The sequence below is a fragment of the Haemaphysalis longicornis genome, unplaced genomic scaffold (genome assembly GCF_048455015.1).
Source record: "Haemaphysalis longicornis isolate Haplotype H1 unplaced genomic scaffold, Haemaphysalis longicornis Haplotype H1 scaffold_1, whole genome shotgun sequence".
Classification (NCBI taxonomy): domain Eukaryota; kingdom Metazoa; phylum Arthropoda; class Arachnida; order Ixodida; family Ixodidae; genus Haemaphysalis; species Haemaphysalis longicornis.
In genome coordinates, this window is record NW_027526203.1 from 297,195,649 (window position 1) to 297,218,223 (window position 22,575).

Here is a 22,575-nt window from a genome sequence, read left to right on the forward strand (position 1 = left end):
AGCGTATGAATGTTTTGATTTGGCCTACCGTCGCGTTCAGCGCCGTCTACGTATTGGCGGTGAGATCTTTGAGTGGCGCCCCCTGGCTCTGACGTCGGCTTAGGGATTCGCGCCGCTGTCGTCTGCTACACTCCGCTTGTGAGGGGCAACAGTGCCTGGGCTAGAAATCGCCCGCTTCGTTGCTGTAGTGCGTTAAAAAGCGTATTTCTAGCGACTCAGTTATTTTGCCAGCTTCTGACGCATCTGAATAATTTGAAGCTGTATCCCCCACAAGTTTGCAACACACGAAGAGATAGAGAACAACTTTCTTCAGAGTATCGGTCAGAAGATCGTGTGTAACTCGTCCTTTCTTGCTTATTCGCGAGGATCAGCGATCAGAGCTTCTCGATAAGTATTCAAAATGCATAGGCTTCCCTGCAGTATTTTTGAGATGCTCCTATGAAGACTGAACAGTCTAATACTACGTACCAAGCAGCGGCCTCTACACGCTCATCGCACAGCAGGAAATAAAGCGACTTTCTTCTGTTTCTTTTGTTGTTGTCTTGTATCGGATTAATGTTTCTTACTTTTTTTTCTGCCCAACGCATTAAATTTTCTGCGCCGTCACCAACTTCTTATTAGGAGGTTTCGGGATGTTTGGGAGCCTCACAAGGTCGTGTGGATATTTCCTTCATTTTGTATGGCATACATTCCCTTCTTCACGAATTGGCTTTCATTACGGCTGCGTGCAACAAAGTGCATATCCGCAGCGTGCTTTGTTCATTCACATGCAAATACAATGAGAAGGTTTGTGCTACGCCACCGCGATCGCGCCCTAAACAACGTGGTCCACAGTACTCGAAGGCGGCTTTTGTGCTCCGAATTTCTATCGTAATTATATCGTTATCATAACGAACTGACTCTCAACTCGAACAATGATGACATGATTACGGTGTTGAAACCATGATATACTCGCTAACTAACGTAATACATAGTATACCTGCATATATTACAAGACTCGAAACCGAAGAAGAATTCCAAGTAGCTCATTATTGCTTTTCAACCCTTCCAGGCGCGAAGAACAAATCCTATTCTACTTGGGATGGCGTTCTATGATTTGAAGAAAATTACTTTTACTCTCTTGTCCTGGACTGAGGACCCGGCCCACTAACCAGATCGATTTAATTGTTAAACAAAGTTTTCCCCTCCTCCCCTTACTCCTCACCCTCCTCTTGAGTGCAGTTTTCCTATAACGCATATCCGAATATCGGAAAGATATGGCTGTGCAAAATGTTCTGAAATATCCCTCCAGGTCTTATATATGTGTTACTATAAAGTTAACGAAGACGTGACTCGTTTTGCTCAATAAACCTCCATACTGGTTAGATGCCTGGTATATCAGCACGCGCGTATTTACACACTGGGTTATTTGGAACTCAACCTACAGTTTTTGCAGTCTGTAGTGCATGTCGGCAAACTTTCATGCCTTGACAACGTAAAGGGATGTGACAAAACGCGTTCGAGCGTTCGGCAAGGTTGCAAAAACTGTTTTCCCTTACATATGATTACCGGGAATCGCGATGCCTTCTCCCAAAGCCGACAGCCCTGAAGGCCTAGAATTTGTTTTGGTCTTCCATTTTCGCTGTTTTCGGTTATTAGCAGCTGACTGTTCCTTTTGTTCGAATGCTTACATGAGAAGCTGACGCCTAGGTCCGACTCTTCGCGCTCCGCACAGGACCGGCTTCGCAAGGAATGGGGTGGCGCCGGCAATGTTTCTCCCGTCGCGGTATCCAAAACTATACTTTATTTGACACCATGAGCTAGTGTATGCGATTTTAAGCCTATTATTATGATAAAAAGTTACCCACACGCCAATTCTGGTGCGGACAAGCATCAGACGTTGACCGAGCGCGAAGAAACAGCAGGGAGAGCAATCCTGAGTGAAGCAGACGACAAATGCGAGAATCCCTAAGCTGACGTCACGGAGGCGCGCTTCGCAGCGCCGCCTGTGTTCGCGCTCACCGCCAATACCGTTGTCTAACTTAATTCAACGCTGCGCACGGCGCTATATTAATTTATTTTAAAGCAAAGCTTTCTATGCCTCACTGGTCTACTGACCCGTCACGAAAACGCGCTACTGGTAAGCCAACTTATGAATTTTACAAAACGATGGTGGTGATAAGCGAAGGCACATCAAGCGCCTCAAGAAGAAAAAGAAAACGCTCCGTGTGGTCGGGATCTAAAATGGGTCCCTCGCGTTATGAAGCCACGTCTATCCGACTGCGCCATTCCGACACGGTCGAAGCAGTTTAGATTTAAAGCGATGCTTTATTGATACACTGATGGTGACCGTCCTGCCAACAAAACTCTGTGAACCTCTACAGCCCCAACGACATCGAACGAATATCTCGCGAGAAAGCTGAGCTTCTCAAGTTTCAACCGTCGCTGTCGGTAGACGAAGGGCCGTTTTTTTTTTTTTTAACAGCGAAGCTGTTTAGCAAATCGTTATTTTTCGTGTCCGCAGTTAAAAATACAAATAAAATGCCCACTTGGGGAGATTGGCCAAGAATGCTGACCATACATTGGCCAAGATTGGCCAAAACGAGCATACCCACTTAGAGAGATTGGCCAAGACTGGCAAATCCAGCGTTCGCCGAAATCATGGCAACACTTGTTCGGAACGAGAAAGACACTCATAGCGCGCCCCCTCCAAGATGATGTCCGATGATTATCAATTCCAAAAAATTGGAGGGAGCTCATGCTTATAGCAACAATGATGGAGTAAAGGTCGTTGTGGCAGAGAAGAATCGTCTGCAATCGTTTACTTAAACAGTCGCGATCGTTGTGAAACTTCGCTATCTTGAGTCTTACGCGTGAGATTCCTTCATTTTTTTAATTCCGCGCCCGGCGCCCTACACACACACACACACGCGCGCACGCGCACGCACGCGCATGCGCGCGCTTACGCGCACACACACACGCACACACACACACGCACACGCGCGCGCACACACACACACACACACGCACACACACACACACACACACACACACACACACACACACACACACACACACACACACACACACACACACACACACAAAAACTAGTGCCTTTCCACTCTGTGAAGAAGGATGACCTGCGAAGCTGGACGCAGTACACGAAATGCACGAAATAAAATACGTTTGTTTGTAATTTGCGACCGAGCAGTTAGCACTTAGCCCAATGAAACTTTGAAGGACTTGATATTTTTATTCTAGTGGACAAACATGGAGCTGTCTGTTTCCCTCCCGCGTCGTACGCATCTTACTGTCTGCGTAACACACCAACCCAATCCGCTCGACCACTGAGGACACCGTAAAGTTCGCGTTGGGGCAGTGGACGTACTAAGCAGGACTCTGGTGCGAGTTGGTTGGTTCACGGGCCGCGTATGAGTTCGTGACCATTTCAACCTTGGTATACAAACACCATCGTCTTTCCGTCGTCCGCTGGGCGCTCGGCGCGAAATAAAAAAGAAAGGAATATATTGCTGCGAGCGCCGTTTTCACTCAACGCAGCAACAAAGTTAGATAACGCTTGCGTGAGCGGGCGCCGAACGCGGTGGGAAGACAAACCAGGGGCAGAATTCTCTAGAACGACGGGGCGTCGCTTTGAAGTGACAGGGTAGCGTCATGCAAATGCATGTGTTCTGGGGTCGGGGCCGTAGCTTTGAGCTGTTTCGGGACGGAGAAGCCCAGCAGAAAAGCACTGTGGCAAGGGCGCCAAGCGACACTCACTGCCCCCCGTCGCTTCGCTTGTCGCTTCGGGCCCTTGCCACGGTGCTTTTCTGCAGGGCATCTCCGTCCCGAAACAGCTCAAAGCGACGGCCCCGACCCCAGAACACATGCATTTGCATGGCGCTACCCGACGCCCCATCGTTTTAGAGAATTCGGCCCCAGATCACACGCCGAACGACGGTGTTTCCATATCAACGCGTTGGACACAAACTTGTTCGCACTGCGCATACGCGGCCCGTCGCCAGGATGCGCGGCATGCACTGAAAGCCACGCGCTCCGTTGTTCGTATTTCAATTTATCACGATGGTACATGTTTAAGCATTCCGTTAACACAACGGACATATCAGTAAGGGCTTGAAACATACATCTGCGCATGCACGCATCCTCCTTCCCTTACCTCCACTCCCAACTCGTGCCTGACAAACCAGCAACCAGTAATGTGTGCGTGCTTAGAAAAGAAAGGCACAGCCAAAATTGTCGATCTGCAAGCCATTCAAGCTGAACAAGAAATATTGGCTCACGTCGACGTTGCTGTTCATATCCGGGAGAGATTCCCAGCTACTTGGCGAGCTGGAACGTGCGGTGGAAACGCCGGCGGCAGCGGCTTTCTGTTGTTTTCGCACCCATTTGAGCTTCTGTTCCGGCAGACGTTCCTTGATCCCCGCTATTCTTGCTCCGAACGACCCAGGCGGCACAGAAAGTGTGCCCCAAGACCGGCCCGTCTATGGCCGCTTTCTGGCATGTCCGGCCAGCATCCAGGTTCTGGCAGCCACTGATCATGCGTTGAACGGCCAACATTCGGCAACCAGCGCTTCGGCATTTTTCCGTCCGCCCGTGTCCGGACGCACAACGGCAGCTAACCGGCTGCCAGATATTCAGTTCTCTTACGGCTGCCGATGTTGAGAAAGAGAACGGCCGAAGTACGGCCTTAGGGCATCCGTTTTTTCTTCGGGAAGCGGTAATCGGCCGAAGCACGGCAAGCGACCGGCCACAGAATATGCGTATTCTTGCGGCAGTTGGTGTTCGAAAGGAGACCGGCCGGAGCGCGGCTGCCGTGCATTCGTTGTTTCAACGGTGAACCGCGCGTCCGGCGGACGTACGGCCCCAGAATATACGTTTTGCATTCGGTTAGCTGTCTTCGGCCGAATTACGGCCAGCGAATGGCCACAGAATATTTGGCAACCGGTGTTCAAGAGGAGACCGGCCTACGTAAGGTATCTGGTTATACGTCCTTTTTTCGGCAAACGGCATCCAGCCGAACAACGGCTCGCGCCTGGGCGCCGAGAATTCATGCACAGACGTGTTTGGAAGGAGACCGACCGGTTTTTTTCTGGGGGGACAAAGAGCCGTTAGGGAGCCGAACGACGGGGACGCGTTTTTCATCCGCTCCGTGTTTCTACGTTTTAAATGAACGAACATCGTTTGTCAAACAGTAATGAGTGTTCTCGGTGAACGGGCAAGGTACAAGGACTCACTGGACATTAGCAGGGAACCTTTTAGGCCATCGAAATGTCATTTATTGCCACAAGAAGACTGTGCCACACCGACGGGTGAGCTAAGCCTCGCCAGTCATCGCCGCTACCACGCTTCTGCCTCCGGCTTCGTCGACGCATCATCTCGAGGCTATTCGCCCGCTCAAGAAATGGAGAGCATTGGAGACATCGATCTACCAGAGATGTCCGATCCGAGATGGAGATGGTTCACCAAAATAACTGGCCTTCAAGGGCGTCGAGCAAGCGGCAACCACGCAGGAGCTAAACCGCCACCATGTCAAGGACTCCCCACCAAAGAAAGGCAAGTGCGAGCAAAAGCGCAAGTTATTCTGCTTACAATTAAACTGCGACAAGCAATGTTGCACTATGTTGTTGGTGATAAACGTAGAAGAGACTCGCTCGTGCATTGGTAGGATCAACTTTATGCCCTGCACTATGTTACTTCAGGGGATTTTACGACTGCCTATTTAGAAAAAAAAATTATTTTAAGTTTGCGATAACAACAGAGCCTTGTCACTGATGAAGCCTAGCTGTTAATTTAGTTCCGATGTTTGAAGGTGAGCTTAGCTACTCTTGGGACATGACTAATTTGGGTAAACATAATCGCCAGCATCCTAGCAAACACGGATTTTGTCAGGATTGTCTTGCTCAACGCAGATTGTTGAGTTCACGCACGATTTGGCTCTTGCAATAGATAAGCTTAAAGTGGTTGACTGTATATTCTTGGACTGCATAAAAGCAAATGATGGTGTTGCATATCACCTTCTGCGTAGTACATTTCATCCTATGAACTGAATGAATCGGTTTTTGCATTGTTATTACTATTGGCCCTATAGCTTTGTTCAAACGTACTGTGTAGCTAACCGGACTATAGCGAATGAACGTGATTCCGTATACCTGCAGCTTTATTCGCATTTAATAACATCCTGGTGTGCTGATTCAGAAAGGTTTTTGGATGTTAAACAGTGTGTTAACGGCACCTTTACAAGAAAACCTTCATTCCAATTGGATACGTAGACCGTAAATTATGCTGCTGTGACAACGGCCGAGGAATATAAATACCTAGGAGTTTATTTAGGGAGTGGTTAGAGGTTAAATAGGCAGGTTCACACCATAAAAGTTACGGCTGCATATGTTTTTGGCTTTCTGAGACGAAATTTCAGTGAACCTCCATCTAACTGAAAAGAACAACCGTATTTCACTCATGTGCGCTCAATCTTGGAGTACGCATGTGTTTTCGTGGATCCCTACACCAAAGAGCTCGTTGATACGCTCGAAAACATACAGAATATGTCAGTGCAATTCGTATTAGGTAATTGGCACGCTCAACTTAGCATGAGAGAAAGTAAAAGTAAACTGAAATGGCAGGACGTGAAAGATCACAGACGAAACCACAGGTTTAACTTTTTTCGTAATATCTATTATTCGAAAACTATTGTAGAAGGGGAGAAGTATGTCGAAGCGCCATTCTACATATCTCCAAGTGGGACCGCTAGCTTAAAGCAAATTATTAACTTTTCTTTAAAGGTGACGCCTTGCGCGATTCGTTTTATTTTACATCAATGCTGCAGTGTAATTATCTTCGACGTATGATTGCATTAACTGTTTATATTGACGATTTTCAGCGCGCTTTGTAGAATTATTTTATTTTGTCTCATATTTAATGCTTAGTGTTATGTATCTCCCTTCTGTAATGCATGCAAAGGAAAACAGGTATCAAATAAACAAATAAATAAATAAATAAATAAATAAATAAAACAATGAATAAATAAATGAATAAAAATAAATAAATAAATAAATAAACAAATAAAAAAACAATAAATAAATAAATAAATAAATAAATAAACTTCCAGAGGCGCAAGTTTGCCTCCGACGGGTTGAGAACCCTACGCATTCAACCTTGACCAATAAAATATTTATTGCCCTATTCGTTGCAGTATGCAAGGTTTCCTGTATACATGCTACCATTGCTATGGTATTGGTTTGAAACAAATTATGTAACTCTAATTTTACGCCTTTCCTTGCGTGAACACAAAGGGATACAACTGCAGCCACCTGAAGCAGGGCGTCATTCGCGACGCGTCTAGACTTTTTTGAACGTAGTATGACATTAGAAGAAAATTAAGTTCTTTTGGACTATTGAGTGGTGTGGACGTACACTCATGAAAACAACATTAAAATAGATTGAAAATGAAAGTACCTGTTCGCTCCTTCTTAGGATCAGCCCTGCGCAAGATTATCAGAAAAGTTGATCGAGTAGAAAATGTCTTTGCAAGAAAAATGGGCAAAAAACTGGACATACTTTTTTGTGAAGGAGTTATATTGAATGCTCCTGAGTGTTTTGTTGAGAACCAAAACGCTTCGTAAAGGCATTCACGCCGGTTTTATATACATCAAAATTGGTCAAGCAACTGTTATAAAAATAGTTTATGTAGTCATAGCATGAAAGTGTTCCGGAATATTGCCCTAAAAGAAATTGGCTAAAAGCGGCGCAATTTATCTCTGAAATTCAACCCACTAAAGTATGCGCCCTCCGCCGCCCCGCCCCCCCCCCCCCCCTCCTCTTTCCCCGTTTATTACAGGTAAGCCACCCCACAGAGGATATCAGGATCTGGACAATACATCTATTCAAGCTCTACAAAGAACTGAATATTTTCTCTGTTCGGCAGTAAAAGAGGCACAGCAATAAAAGGACCGACAATTTGTGAGCACTGTTTAATAAATGAATTTTGCTGTCAACTGAGGCTGGTAATTAAGCAAAGCTGCGCTGAAAGCTTGACGGCTGGTGCTTGCGCGCGAACTCACTTTGATGTGGCTGCATTGGACCCAAAATGCTGGGTTTGTGCTGCTTCTGCACTGCGCGAATGAGTCATCTGCTTGCGCGACATGCAGTGACCGGCCTTAGTACAGCTAACGTACTGTGGCTGAACTCCAATGCCCGTAGCACGGCCGTATTTCCGGTAGCTGTAGTCCGGCTGGAGTCCGACGACCGCATCTCGGCTGTCCTCCGGCGGACGTACTTCGGCCGTACACGGGTGGCTTTGGAATGGCCGGAGCCCTACGGCTGGAATCTGGCCGTATGACTGTAAGCCGGTCGGCTGGCCGACGGACACTGGCCGTTGGACAGCCATCGGAGTACGGCCGTATACGGCCAAAAGGCCCACATTTGGACATGGGCCGAACATGGCTGCCGGAAAACGGCCGGACAGAAAATCACTGGCCAAAGTACACCGGCCTGTTTTAGGCCGAATAGTCCTGTGCTGCCTGGGGAGCGATACGTGTCTGCCCATAGAAAGCTAAAGCCTTGAATGACTCGAGCTTTATTCTAGTGGACAAACATGTGGCTGTCCGTTTCCGTCCCGCGTCGTAGGCATCTCACTGTCTGTGTACCACACCAACCCAAACTCAAGCCGCTCGACCATTGAGGACAGCTGACAGGTCGCACTGAACCGGGAGGCACAACGCGCATCTCATCGGTAGCGGCGTGAAGACTAGCTGTGCATGCAGCTAGTCTTCACGCTAGACCCTGCTTCCAACCCCAACCAGCTGCACGCATAAACCGGCAACCGGGGATGGGCATGTGCTTAGTCGTGAAATACACGGTCGAAAATGTCGCGCCGAAAGCCTTTCATGCTGAAAAAGAATCACAAGCTCACGTCGGCGTTCAAAGTGCGCAAGTTGCTCTGGTAACGCCTGATAAGGGCGCTACCGCCGTTATCAGCCGATTGCGCAGCTCGTGAAAGCGGCATCGGGGTGGCGAGGGAAATAACAGTTGTGAAGCGGCGTCAGCGGTGGTGAGGAGGAGCGCCGCAGCGGCATCGAATTAAGTGGCTTCACCGGAAAACTGGGAGGGCGTTAGACATATACTGCTTCGCAGTAAAAAAATCTGCCAGTACGTCCAGTTTGTCAGCGCAAGCTACTCGGCTCGGTTGTCTTATTAGATAACGGAACGGGCGCCAAAAGTGGCGGTGGGCCAAATCAGACCGCTCACACGCCGGATGGTTGTCTCCTCATACCATCCGCCTCCTTCCCACACCCGGCGCGTCTTCACATAATGCACCCGAGTGGTTAACTACGACGCTCCGTGTACATTTTGCTCAGAAGTAGGTACACTCCGCCGCATAATCGCGGTGTGCGGCTTCAGCTCTGCGTACCCTCTTCTCCTCTCGTCGACTTCCCAATAAAGCAATGGGAGATCTTGCTGTCCAGCCCCTCTCTGCCTACCCAGCTTCAGCTGGTGTCCAGAGCACAGGCGGCGCGGACTGTATATGGGCTCCAGTGAAGAAGGAACTACTACTCCCCTGCCTTCCCCTCGGCCCGTCTAAAATAACCCGCCGCGGTTCAGTGGCTGAGGCATTGCGCTGCTGAGCACGAGGACGCGGGTTCGCTTCCCGGCCACGGCAGCCGCTTTTCTGATGGAGGCGAAAAGCAAAAACGCCCGTATGTAGACAGGACAAGCGCTTACTTTCAACTGAACTTTAGTCACCGCCGGATCCGGTGAATATAGAAACAATCGCAGTAATGCTCATCAATCGCGTTAAAACACCCATATGACTGGAATATTTCTTCAAAACGCAGATAAGATGGGTTTTCCGAGGAGTCATTTTTGTTAAAGTCACCGGCAAAAACACTTTCTAAATTTGACTGAATGCTCAGCTGCCACGCTTTTTCCGGAAAGTCCAAAAAGTTGCTAAACACACCACATGGAGGGCGATAAAAAAGAGTGAACAAAATGCCGTAACATTTCTCCGCAATACACTTATAGTCATCGTTAATGACCTTGAAATCGGCAAGTACATCATAAGGCGAATCATCCCGTATGTAAATAGCAATGCCCCCCCCCCCCCCACGTGCATTGGAACGACAAATTGATATGCAATCGTATCCGGCAATAGGAAAACAATCGTAATCGGCAGTAAACCACGTTACACTGAAACAAAGTAAGTCAAATTTAAGTCTCAAGTTCGTTAGAAACAAGTGTACATCAAACTTTTTTTTTCAAACTCTGTGCATTTAAGTGAAACATTGAGAGCTGGAAATCACCCCTTACAATCTCGGAAATCTGGGAGAGATCAGAGGACGAAACCGCCCTAAAAACATTCACAAATTAACACAACACCGTTCCAAGAAAGAGGAAGCTAGAGCAACAAGGAATAAGTTCAGCGTAAAAGAAAATATCAGCGTAAGTCTTCTACACCAATAAATGAACTACAAGCAATTCGGGCTTCCAAAATTTTCCGTCTGCGATAACAGGACGCAGAGGAATTCCTCTGCGTCCTGTTATCGCAGACGGAAAATTTTGTTTTACGTTCTTTGTTGTTTTGTTGTTTACGTTCTTCGACTTGTTGAGAAGTCGAAGAAGGTAAACAACAATGGGTCGCGTTTCTTTTTCCCTTGGTGAGTATCATCACGATAAGAGTTTGTAACAGATAAAACCGTTCGCATAGACGCTGAGCCTTGGTGACCTTTGTCGAGCGGTATCAGCAATTGGTTCCCTAGAGTTCTAGTTTGGTTTCCTAGAGTTCTAAAAGGGGCAAGGTTTGTACCGTGCAGTGATATGTAGGTTGCTTTTAACGAAACGCCTATGATTTGTTAGCAATGAAACGTTATGAGTACTAACGATTTCTTTACTGATCGGCTCAATGTGACAAAACTAGGATAAACCAGTGCGTAAGGATCTTTAGAGTAATGCCAATTTGACGGTACATCTATTGTTTCCACAGAAAAATTAGCATAGTGGTATTGATAAAGTTTATAGAGGAATTTTTCCAAGGTCACCAGTGTTAATGAACCAAGCCTTTTTTCCATCATTTCTTCGAACGAGAATCCTGCCATTTCTGTGACACGCCTGCTCAAAAATGCGGTCCTTAGCCCAACGCTTTGCCTGAAAGTGGAGTGCCCGAGCGTGTTTTGTTAGGTTTTCCTGCATTTGTTTTGTTGGCGCTGAGGTGTCCCTCTGGCCCTTTGTATTAAACACGGCGGGGGTTGGGGGAGAGGCAGGGCTTTGTATTAAACACAGGGGAGGGGGGAGGGGCAGGAGCTGGTGCGGCTTGGGGACAGCAAATGCCCCTTTTGCCCTCCCCTGCCGACGCCCATGGTGCAGTGTGTCGCAATTAGCAGTAATAATAATAATAATAATAATAATAATAATAATAATAATAATAATAATAATAATAATAATAATAATAATAATAATAATAATAACGCTTTATTATAACAAAATACAGAATACATATGCGGGACTGCCAAAGCCAGAGGAGGCTTGAGGGGCAGTGCCCGGCAGCTGACAACAATTTCGTACATAAAAGCTTGCCGTGATGGATGCAGTTCACTATTCACAGGCCTTAGTTATACAATTCAAACAGGGCAGACCTTGTTTGTTTACGGCTTTTTGACAAACAGACTTCGTCCGGTAAAGTGTTCAGAAGCGAGGGGACATAGTAGGTGCGAAGACGTTCACCATATCTAGTACGCAACCAAGGTACATTAAAGCGGAACCGCGGGCGAAGTTCGCGTACAGGAACATAGGTTGAGCAGAACTCCATGGTCCAAACATAATTAAGCACAACAGTCTGCTTGAAAAAGTGAGAGAAACTGGGCATACGGGAAAAGCGAAAAATGCTTACACTCGCATCACGTTGCATGCAGTACACGACTGACTTCAGTATAGATTTGAGGAGGGCGCCAATCTTATTTTTACAAAAGGATGAGCAAAAATACAAGCAACATAAGCCATATCGCCCAACACTGTAAGCCAATGCGTGAGAAATTTGTTTGCACGCATATAGCGGCCAGAGGGATTTCACAGAGTATAACAAACAGGACACTTTTCGAAGCTGTGCACAATTAAAAGCAGCATGGCTCTTCCAGGACAGGTCACAGTCAAAAAGTACGCCTAAGTACTTCACAGTTGATACGGCTTAATGGGAGAGCAGGCACAGTCTACGCAGTTCGGGCCATGCATCAAAACAGGGCAATCATATGCGGGATCAGTTTCAGCGAATTCTGAAAATAAACCAACTGTGTCTTTTTAAGATTGACTGTTATTACATTGTTATTGAACCAATCCATAATTTGTTCAGTATCCTGCTGTAGGTACGCGACTGCCTTTTTTAAAATCAGGTTGTCGAGCCAGTAACAACGTATCATCTCCGTATTGAAATAAGTGACAGGATGTATTGCACAAATCATTGACATAAATATGAAAAAGAATGGGAGCCAAAATGGAACCCTGAAGGACACCGGTAGTTAAATGCTGCGGATTGCTTTTGACGTTATCGATAACAACAACATGCAAACGGTTAGATAATTAGTTAATGAGGACAAAAAAGGTCCTCTAAATCCGTAGTGATATAGTTTGTCGAATACTTGATGGTTAACAGAATGAAACGCTTTTGACACATTCAAAAATAAGGCACAGAGAGAGAGAATGCTCTTGAATGTGAACTGGTGAGGTCAGCCCTGCTAGGGACAAGGCTTGCTACACCAGATGGGGGTGATACGTTGATGAGAGAGAGAGAGAGAGAGAGAGAGAGAGAGAGAGAGAGAGAGAGAGAGAGAGAGAGAGAGAGAGAGAGAGAGAGAGAGAGAATTCTTTAATGAGACCGAAGAGGTCAGCCCTGCATAATGCTGGGCTTGCTACTTCAGATGGTTGGTGAACATGTGATGAGGGTTATATGCTTACATGACTAATACAAATAAGAAAAAGAAAAAAGAAACGAAAGAAACTCCACCAGACAGACACATGAACACACATAAAAAAAAAAAGTCACAGACAGTCACAGGCTGGAGTCGAGTCCAGAGTCTCTGAGGAAACGCGCAAGAGCTTTAAAACCCCGCACCGCCCTGTCTTCGCTGTTCCAGGGGCCGAACAAGTCCTCCATGCTGACAGTTCTCGCCCGTAATAAACTTCGCGCTGTCGTTCGCGCCGAGTTAAAACGTGGACAAACGCAGAACAGGTGTTCCGTGTCTTCTCGTACACCGCAAAGCGTACACAGAGGTGATGCCATCAAACCGATTTTGTTAAGAAAGGTTTTTGTATAGGCTACTTTGAGGCGCAGGCGATGTATAGCACACTCTGTTTGCCTCGATAAACCGTGAGGTATACGAAACGTACACTGCGGGTCGATAGCGTAAAGGGGGGCGTACTGCAGGTCCGGGTTCCGCCAGTGCTGCAATTGCATGCGCCATCCAAGAGTTGTGGCTATTCCGTTGATGTCCTCTTTGGATAAAGGGACTTGTACTGATGAGCTCGTGGAATGGCCCTCGCGCGCGAGCCGATCCGATATCACATTGCCCGTGATGCCGTAGTGTCCTGGCAGCCACTGCGAAGAAATAGTGTGCCCGTTGCGGAGTACCTCAGTGTGTATGACGTTGATTTCTTGTATTAATTGGCCTTGATTACTTCCACGCTTGAGAAGCGTTTGTAGCGCAGAGCGGGAGTCCAGGAAAATTACCCAAGGTTTTGGAGGGCAGTCCCTGACAATCTGCAGTGCAGCTCTTACTGCCGCCAGCTCGGTTTTTGTAGCCGATGTCTTGTGGCTGAGCTTTTGGCTCACAGAGACCCCCGAAGATGGGACCCATACACCTATGGCGGAAGATTCGGAAGTCACGGACCCATCAGCATATACGTGGGTATACCCGCCATAGCAGCGAGATATATGCTGAAGTGTGAGTAGGTCAAGGCTGGTGGAGGCATCGTTGACTTTTTCCCGATTCCAGGCACTGTTGTTGTTATTGACCACGTAGAAAATTGCCAAGGTGGTAACTCGGGACTAATAGGACGTTGATAGTAAACCGGCAGGAATTCCTGCACATGACTTCTGGAGCTATCTGCCAAAGGATGGGCAAATGAACCGCTAACATGGCGGAGGCAGGCACGGATATTTTCTTGTCTTAATAGTACCCTGGCTGAGAGGCATCTTGCTTCACAAAGTGTCCCGGACGTTGAAGTGCACTTAGGGAGTCTTGATGAGTGGAGAATATTAGACATTAGGAGTACTGCAGGAAGACAAACAAGAAACGTTTAAAAAAAAAGAAAAGAAAAACAAGAGAATGCCGCCAGCAAAGTCCGGACATAAAAATACAATTGAAAATAAAATCGTTAATGTAAACGCTGAATCAAAATGAAAAGTAAACGACGAAAAAAAAGAGTAACAACACCAACACAAGAAAAATAAATAGGTGAACGCCCCAGTGACACCAACCCAAGAAAAAAAAGTTCAGGTGACGCTTGTAAGACGTGATAGCGTTGCTTTGGAGCCTTTTCGAACGCAGTTTCAGCATTTGCGATCTATGCTTCACGAGCACTGAAGGTCAGCGAAGAGAGAAAGACTAGCAGCGAGGGTTTTTAATCCCCGTGGCCCGGAATAGACAAAAGGCCCTCTGCGCTTCTGTGGCGTGAGATGTGAGCGTCAAAGATTGCGGCTGCGGGGTGTTGGCCAATTTGAGTGAGATGTCAATGTCAGTGTCTCAAAGTGTTTGTGATCTGATGTGTATGCCGGACTGAACCTTTTCGCTTTTTGCGAAGAGAGAAGCATTGAGAGAAAAGATCTCTGCTATAGAAGAAATAGTTGTTAGGAAAAGGGGGTAAAGCGGGAGCTCAAGGGTGGAAACTGAAGTCTAGGGCGCCGTATGCAGCAGCTCCTTCCCTTGCCCTCTTATCAGTTCGCGCTGATTTTGAGGTAACGAGGTGATAAAAGCTGCCTCCCATGTCTAGATAGAAGTGGAATATGTAATGTTTCAGTTGTGCTCCCTTGAGCCTACCCTTGCTCAAGCAAGGTTGCGTGGAAGACGGTGGATGTTTCCCCATTTTAGCAGAGTTCTAAGTTAATGCGTGATGTTCCCACCTAACATCTTCGCCCACATAGATTTGTTGATGCTTGTGTTGGTTTATCCTCCACAGAGCTTGCTATTCTTCGGCATTGAGACCCCCTTGAAAATCGTGTTCCTATAGGCGTAGGATGAGGAGACGTTCTTGGCGCTTTTCTTGGAGGGGAATGCGGTAGTCGTGGTCGCAAGGAGCACGGTTTGTGGGTTCGCGCACCTCTTGGTCGGTGCGTCGTTCTCTTCCAGGCCCCTCTGTCCGGGTATCCAAGAGGCGTGAAGTTTCTGATTACCTCGCCGATGCACTGAGGTGTATTCAGCATGCAGAAAACACTCCAATGGCATTTGAGAGTATGTAATGATGTTTAAGCTTCTATTCGATACTTCCGCTTGTCGTATTGCCAAGAAGATGTCTCCAACTTCCGTTTCTTTGTTCCTGCACGTAGAATGGCCATTTACGTAAGAGGCCTACGTAGCCAACTACGTCAATTGCTGCCTCGTAGTACCTTCGTAGATGCTGGAGTGAGTATATATTGTGGTCTTCTTATTTCGGAACTTTCTTCAAATGTACTTGACCCTGTCATATCGGCTGTTATTTATGTAGGTTTGGACCCGTGTTTTTGATAGAGGGGAGTTATGCGGAGTAGCTAGATCGGTGACATGTCTGTCATGGCACGCAGTCGTTTCTATTCAGAGGACTAGCCCGTCCCGATTTTCTTTTCTTTTGCAGCCCATCTCTTGGCGCTAGGAGAGTGGTTTCTCTGATTTCTTCAAAAGCGTTATGAAGACAAAATTTGGGGGCCCATTCATCGTCATCATCATCATCCTATTTAGGTCGACTGCAGGACAAAGGCCTCTCCCATTGAGCTTCACCGCTCTTCTGCGCTGTCCGAGTCCATTCTTTGTTTCCGAATGTTGTTGTCCCATCCCTCCATTGAGTTAATAGGCTTCCCCTTCTTCTAGGTCCGTCTCTGGTTGTCCATTTTGTTCCCCTCGTGGTACTTGAGGACCACTCTTCAACTTGAGGACCACTCTTCATTTGAGTAATGTACAACGTAGAAACACACCACGCTCATATTGGTGCGGAAGGTGTGCTACAGTGCATCCTTGTTAAGACATGTTCTTAACAAGGGTGCACTGTAGCACAGCTTCCGCACCTATATAAGCGTGCGTGTTACTAGGTTGTACGTTACCCAGATGAAGACCGGTCCTCCAGTCGAAACGTCAGTAAACCACTGTCTTTGTTTTAATCGTGAGTCAACCATTTTCTCATATATATATATATATATATATATATATATATATATATATATATATATATATATATATATATATATATATATATATATATATATATATATATATATATATATATATATATATATATATATATATATATATATATATATATATATATATATATATATATATATAGTAATGAAACCACGTCCGATTTTCAAGGCGCCATGTTTATTCGCCCACAGAACGAGCTCCGCGCTTCTTCTTCCTTCTCTTTCAATCGGCCGCCGTCCTCGTTGATCTGCTGGTGGATTGGCCACTGACGATGCTCACAGCTTTTCTTTCGCAATGCTTCCCGCCTCTACACTCGGCCACGCTGCGAGCAGGGGCACCGAAGTGTGTGAATGGTCCCCATGGCTTCTTGATCGTCCCACGAATGGCTGAAGGGTTTGTTGTACATCTCTCCTCGATGGCTATGTCCCGCGGTTCGGTGCTTTTCCTTTCCGGCTAGTGCCAGAACGAGGCTTGGTTCCATTGACGAGGAAATCTTGACGGCTTCTTCCAGAATGATCAGGTCTGGCGTTTCAAAGAGTCGCGTTATGTTGCCAAAGCGGTTCCTTTGTTTGAGGGTGTTGCTGTCGTTCATGGTGATCTGGTAGTCTTTTCCATGGATGAATGAGTCTATCTTTTTATCCGCATGCTTGCATTCAGGATTCTCGTCGTCTGCTTCGAAAATTGTCGCTAATACATCCTTGTCTGCAGCAAGTGCATCCTTAAGTTTGACTAGCTTTTCGTGTTTTGTTTGGACGTTTGGCACTAGCTCGTTGCTGCCTTCGGCGTCATCCTTTTGAACCGAAACGATGGCTTTGCCTTTAACGGAGTCTTCATGGACCATTGCCGAGGAATTGCTCCAGGTGTCGTTCTCGATCGTCTTCTCGCGTTCTGGTCGACACAAAATGCGTTCCCTTGGGTAATTCGCGTCACTCGTCGCGGAGAACGTTAGATTGTCTTTCAGCGTCATTTCGGGGGATCCTGGACATGGTTCCCCGCCTTCTGTGACCTTCGGTGTCGTCTGGCTAGTCACCTCCTCTTCTTTGAGCGACTACAGTTCTGGACGGATCTCTTCGTCGTTCCAGCTCTGTGATACTTCGAGCTCGTTTGCTTCTTGGCCTTCCAGAAGGCAGACGTTAAGTGACGGTGGTGACTGGCCCTCCGTCCGTGACAAACTCTCCGAGTCTTCGGGAGCCGAAGGTGGCTCATCTTCAAGGGAGGCCTCCATCGGCACGCAGGAAACCGTCGGCTGGTTATGGGCTTGGTGCGGATACTTTGGTCGCGGGACCCCTTCCTCAGTCACAATTGGGGTCTTCTTGCTGGTTGTCTCCTCCTCCTTCACAGCCATATCACTTAGTTCAGGACAAGGGCCCGGAGTCTCCGCCAGGGTCTGCATCGAGGCTTGCAGGTGAGGCCCCTCTGTCTTCCGGTATGCACTCTGCTGCAATTCTACAGCCAGGTGGATGAAATCTTGCAGGCTCAAATCTTGTGGCTGCAACGCGAAGATTGCAGCTTGGGTGGGGTCCGCACGGCCATCTATGGCATATTGCCTCGCTGCAGGAGACAGCCAAGGGAGGCCGCAGTCTACGAGCAGGCGGAGCTTGTCATAGATGTAGACCTTGAGGTCCTCTTCGCGGCCTTGGTAGCGGCTGCGCATCTCCATGTAGCGGGTGTCATAGGTACCTCAGAAGTTACCGAACGCAGCGATCAACGCCCCGCTCCAGCTTGCCCAGGTCGAATGCGTGTGTCCTTCGTACAGATTCGATGCCCGAGCAGTGTCGCGCAGGCGTTCTTCAGCGATTGACCGCTTGATGTTCTCAGGCCACGCATGGCAGGCGGCAAGGCTGTCAATTAGCTGTACCCAGCGAACAGCGTCATCCTGAAATCCATGAAACGCCGGCACGTCCGCGTGGACAGGCGATGAAAACGCGCTGCCATTGACCGCGTATTCAGGGGTAGGCGCGACGTCGGCAAGCCGCCGGCCCACCTCATACAGGGCCTGGACAGCCGAAGAAGGGCGGCCGCCACGCGCAGCACTGGTCGCGATAGGGAAAGGTTGACCACTCTTGATGCAGAATCAAAAGTCCGCAGAAATCACAGCGCGAACGTCGGAGGCAGCGGAGAGTCCAGAAGTCCAGAGAGTCCAGAGAGTCCAGCGGAGGTCTCGGCGTAACAGGTGCGTGATAGCAGCGCGGTGGGGCGTAGCGCGGTGGGGCGCGGTGGGGCGCATGCGCGCTCTCCCCCCCGTACTGCTCTCCCTCTACTGCGCGCGCTGCAAATATAGCGGCTAGCGGTCGCTCGTGTTTCAGTCACCTCGTTGCTCCTTCCTTCCTTGGTTGACGCTCGTGCCCTGCCTACTCCAGCATCACGGAAGAAGCGATGGAAGCAACACTGCCTTCAATCAGTACTGAGGCCCCAATGCTCTGCATTTACTCGTGTTCCCCTCGCGAGAAGGCGCGGGAAGGCGCGGGATTTTTTTTTTTTTTTATAATTACGACGTGGAAGAGTTCAAAAAAACCTAATGCCCCTTTCTGGAAAAAAGATGTTTGGAACGCGAAGATTGCAAAGTCCACAATCCAATCAGTCACAGCCCAAATCTACGACTACGCTGAGCTAACCGAATGTGCTTTTGTGATGACTTTGTATCTATTAGTTTGTGACTGGGTCATCTGGATATGCTGATTCGGTTAGCTCCGCGTTGTCGCTGACTGGGGCTTGCCATTGGTTAAGCGTGTGGCGTGATCAACGCGCCATCTCTGCGACTGTTAGAGGATGCTTTCATCATCATCATCGCTCAACCATATGACGCTAAAGTGCATTCGTCTACCACAGTGGATCACGTTCTGCGTGTTAGGACATCCCCTTGTTTATGTTGTGTGAGGTTGACGTGCCTTTTGTGGAAACCCAATGTGTAAAGTTGGCTTTCCTGCAGAGCAGTTTTTTCCGGCACCGTCACAAGTTACTCGTGAGACATAGAAGGCTTCGCTTTAAAAGACACCAATTTTGCAGTTTCTGCAGAAATTCAATTACAGCGCGACGTTGCAGTTTTTAATAAAAACGCACCGTATAAAAGCCAGCTGATGGAACGTCTCATCAACGTGTGCGTGTGCGTTCCGGCCCGCGCAGGATGCGCCGATGCGGCCGTTCCGTCCCAAGCTGCGATGTACGCTGGCTAAGGAGGCCACGAAGGCGGGGCGCTCATGCTATCTTTAGTGCCGCGCTTGGGCCCTCTAATTTTGGACAACGAGCGAAGATCACTCGCGGCTCCCGCAGCCGCCGCCCACCACCGCTGTCCGAAGAACGTGCGGCCGTCCAGGCAGCTGAGAAACCATGGCAACCACGACTACCACGATCAGGACCCAAGTAATCAGGGAAGGACCGACCATCAAGTTCGTCTCCGTGCAGCAGGGCTTCATATCCACCATCAGCGGTCTCCTGACCGCCATCGAAATGGTACGCCCCCGCAGCGTGCGCGGCAGTTGGCCCAAGATCCCCGGGGCCCCACCCCTCACACTGCAGCTAACAGTAACCAATACCGCCTTTGGTGCACCTCTAACCATGCTCCCATTTCGTGTACCCTCAGGCCGCTTGTCATGCATAACGCCCGTGTTGTTTCTCAACGTAGGCGATATGCTTGACGCGCGCAGGCGTCAGCAAAAAGGTGAAGGAGGAACGCATACGCATCCCACGAACTAAGGAGCGCGAAAAAACGCATTTCACCTACGCGCAGCTGTGTGATAGTGAAACACGCGTCAGTTAACAAATATCTACCGAATGAGGCATTGTCAGAACATCGTCATGAAACATAAAATGAGTGAATGACAAGTTGACACGAGCTGCAGTTGACCTATTTCCGTGGTCTTGCACCATCGGGTCCATTGGTGGCAAATATGCTTGACGGCTGCGTTTGATCTAATTTGCTCATTCCGATAATTGGGCCTTTTTCTGCATTGCATGTTTGCCGAGCGATCGCGTATATAACCGATCTCGCAAAATTCTCCGAACGTATCGGCGTGTTAACAGCACGCCTTCCACTCGACTTGTTTAAAAAGCGAGAGGGAGCGATACTTTTCAGCCAAGCAAAATGGCTCGCATGCAGGGCGAGTTTAAATACATCCACTGTCGGGCAAAACAATGCGTCCTTTTGGCCCCCTTTTCTGCCAAGAGGAAAGAACACGGGGAAGGTGACTGGAGTCGACTGTGAGAAATTGGTTTTGTCATTGTACGGGTCACCCGAAGAAAGGCGCGTGCTACTTTACTAATCGTCAAACAGTTTTTTTTTCTTTCAGTGATACGCGTTGACTGGTGTACATAAACCATCAAAAGTATCGCTCTCGAAATTTCGCATGCATGGTGATAAAGGTTACAACCATAACACGGCGTTCGCATGTGTAGGAACGTACTGACGAGACCTTGTTTAGAGCGAAGCAGTGTATACGGCTCACTCCTCGGTATTTCTTCTTGCCGTGGTCCGCTAGCAGAGTACGCTTTGCGGCAAAGCCAAATTTCGCAGGAATGCCCTGTAGCTCTTACTACTCCAATGTAGCACGATTGATCGCTTAGATGACCCGATCGTTACACCGAGTTTATGATAAGAAGATAGTTCACCGTGGAGTTGTAAACAATTCGCAATTCTGTCAGTATGGACTCCTACCGCAGGAGTTGCAGGAAGCGGCTGCAACTCGTTTTAATCTGAACTACCCTGAAACAACATTAAATGACATTAGTCTGCTCAGCGTCAAACGACTACATAACCGTGCCAATTTCGGCAAATATTGTGAATACCAGTCGCATAACACGAATAACATGAAGCCGCCAGCCATTCCAGCCGCATCACAAAGCCGATTTGGAACGGACAGCTCCATGTTTGTCTTTTGTTATAAAACTTCCGTCCTCAAATTTCCTCTGAATTAATTATTTCGTAAGAATGCTCTACTGCACATTTAAAAATAACGTGTTTTGTTTCTCGCACTCGTAGAAACTGCGCTACAGCCAATGCGCTCGGATAAAAAGTTTTGTCAAATTGCATTTCGAAGCGCATTTGTCATTAATTTTGTAATGCCATGTTCTTTAACACCCTCGCTGCCCAACCATTGTCAAGCAGTGTCGATCTTTCTTTTTTGGGCCAGAACGGAGTTCGATTCTCACGAAGACCGTATTCATTGCGATAACTGCATACGGTCTACTTCGCATTCGTGGGAAAGGTTACCGCCCTACTGTTGATGTTGGAAGCAAGATCGCGAACCACGCTGTTATTTATTTATTTATTTATTTATTTATTTATTTATTTATTTATTTATTTATTTATTTATTTATTTATTTATTTATTTATTTATTTATTTATTTATTTATTTATTTATTTATTTATTTATTTATTTATTTATTTATTTATTTATTTATTTATTTATTTATTTATTTATTTATTTATTTATTTATTTATTTATTTATTTATTTATTTATTTATTTATTTATTTATTTATTTATTTATTTATTTATTTATTTATTTATTTATTTATTTATTTATTTATTTATTTATTTATTTATTTATTTATTTATTTATTTAGAGTACCCAGCAGTGCCGAGGCATTCTAGCAGGGGAGTGGGTTGCAAAATACAAATGGCAATAAATTCAATAGCGCAGTCACTGTTTTGTCAATACATAATAACTAAAAGGTAACCCACAACTAAATAACACTCGGACAACGACAGCATCACAATTCACTAAGCAGACGAGTGAAGGCCACAGTACTAGCAGAAACGATAAAGCAACGTTTCCTCGGGACAGTATTCATGCTAGGAGTTCACTGAAAATATCATGCGTGACTATTGCAAACCTTGTGACACGAATTCAAAGGTCAGTTGTGTGAAATATTTCCTTCACCTCATGTTTTACTACACAAATAACAATAGAGCGAAAAAAATGTTCGCACTAAACAGTAAGCATGCAGATATCGAATATCTGTTTGACCTCGACCCTAATCTCAACCTCAATGCACCTGAAATTAACCTCAACACAGTCAGCTGCGTTTGAGGTCTAAACCTCAGACCTAGCTCATTCGCTCATCCACTCCCACGCAGCATCCTCTCACCTTACCTCCCTGAAATACATTTGAAGTTGTGGTTGACGGCATTAGGTCGAAATTTAAGAGGTTGCCCACCGCTGATGCAGTGTGATGCTGTATTGCAACTGTGTGTAAGGTGCGTCAGGGCT

General features: G+C 47.0%; 1 protein-coding gene across 1 annotated transcript in view; it reads left to right on the forward strand.

Annotated features, from left to right (window-relative positions):
• Window positions 1-19,553: 19,553 nt before the first annotated feature.
• Window positions 19,554-22,575, forward strand: part of LOC144148690 (uncharacterized) — a 62,569-nt gene continuing 59,547 nt past the window's right edge. The window contains exon 1 of the mRNA XM_077680211.1: window positions 19,554-19,817. Coding sequence (XP_077536337.1) covers window positions 19,695-19,817 — 123 coding nt within the window. The 5' untranslated portion in view covers window positions 19,554-19,694. The remainder of the gene's footprint in view (window positions 19,818-22,575) is intronic.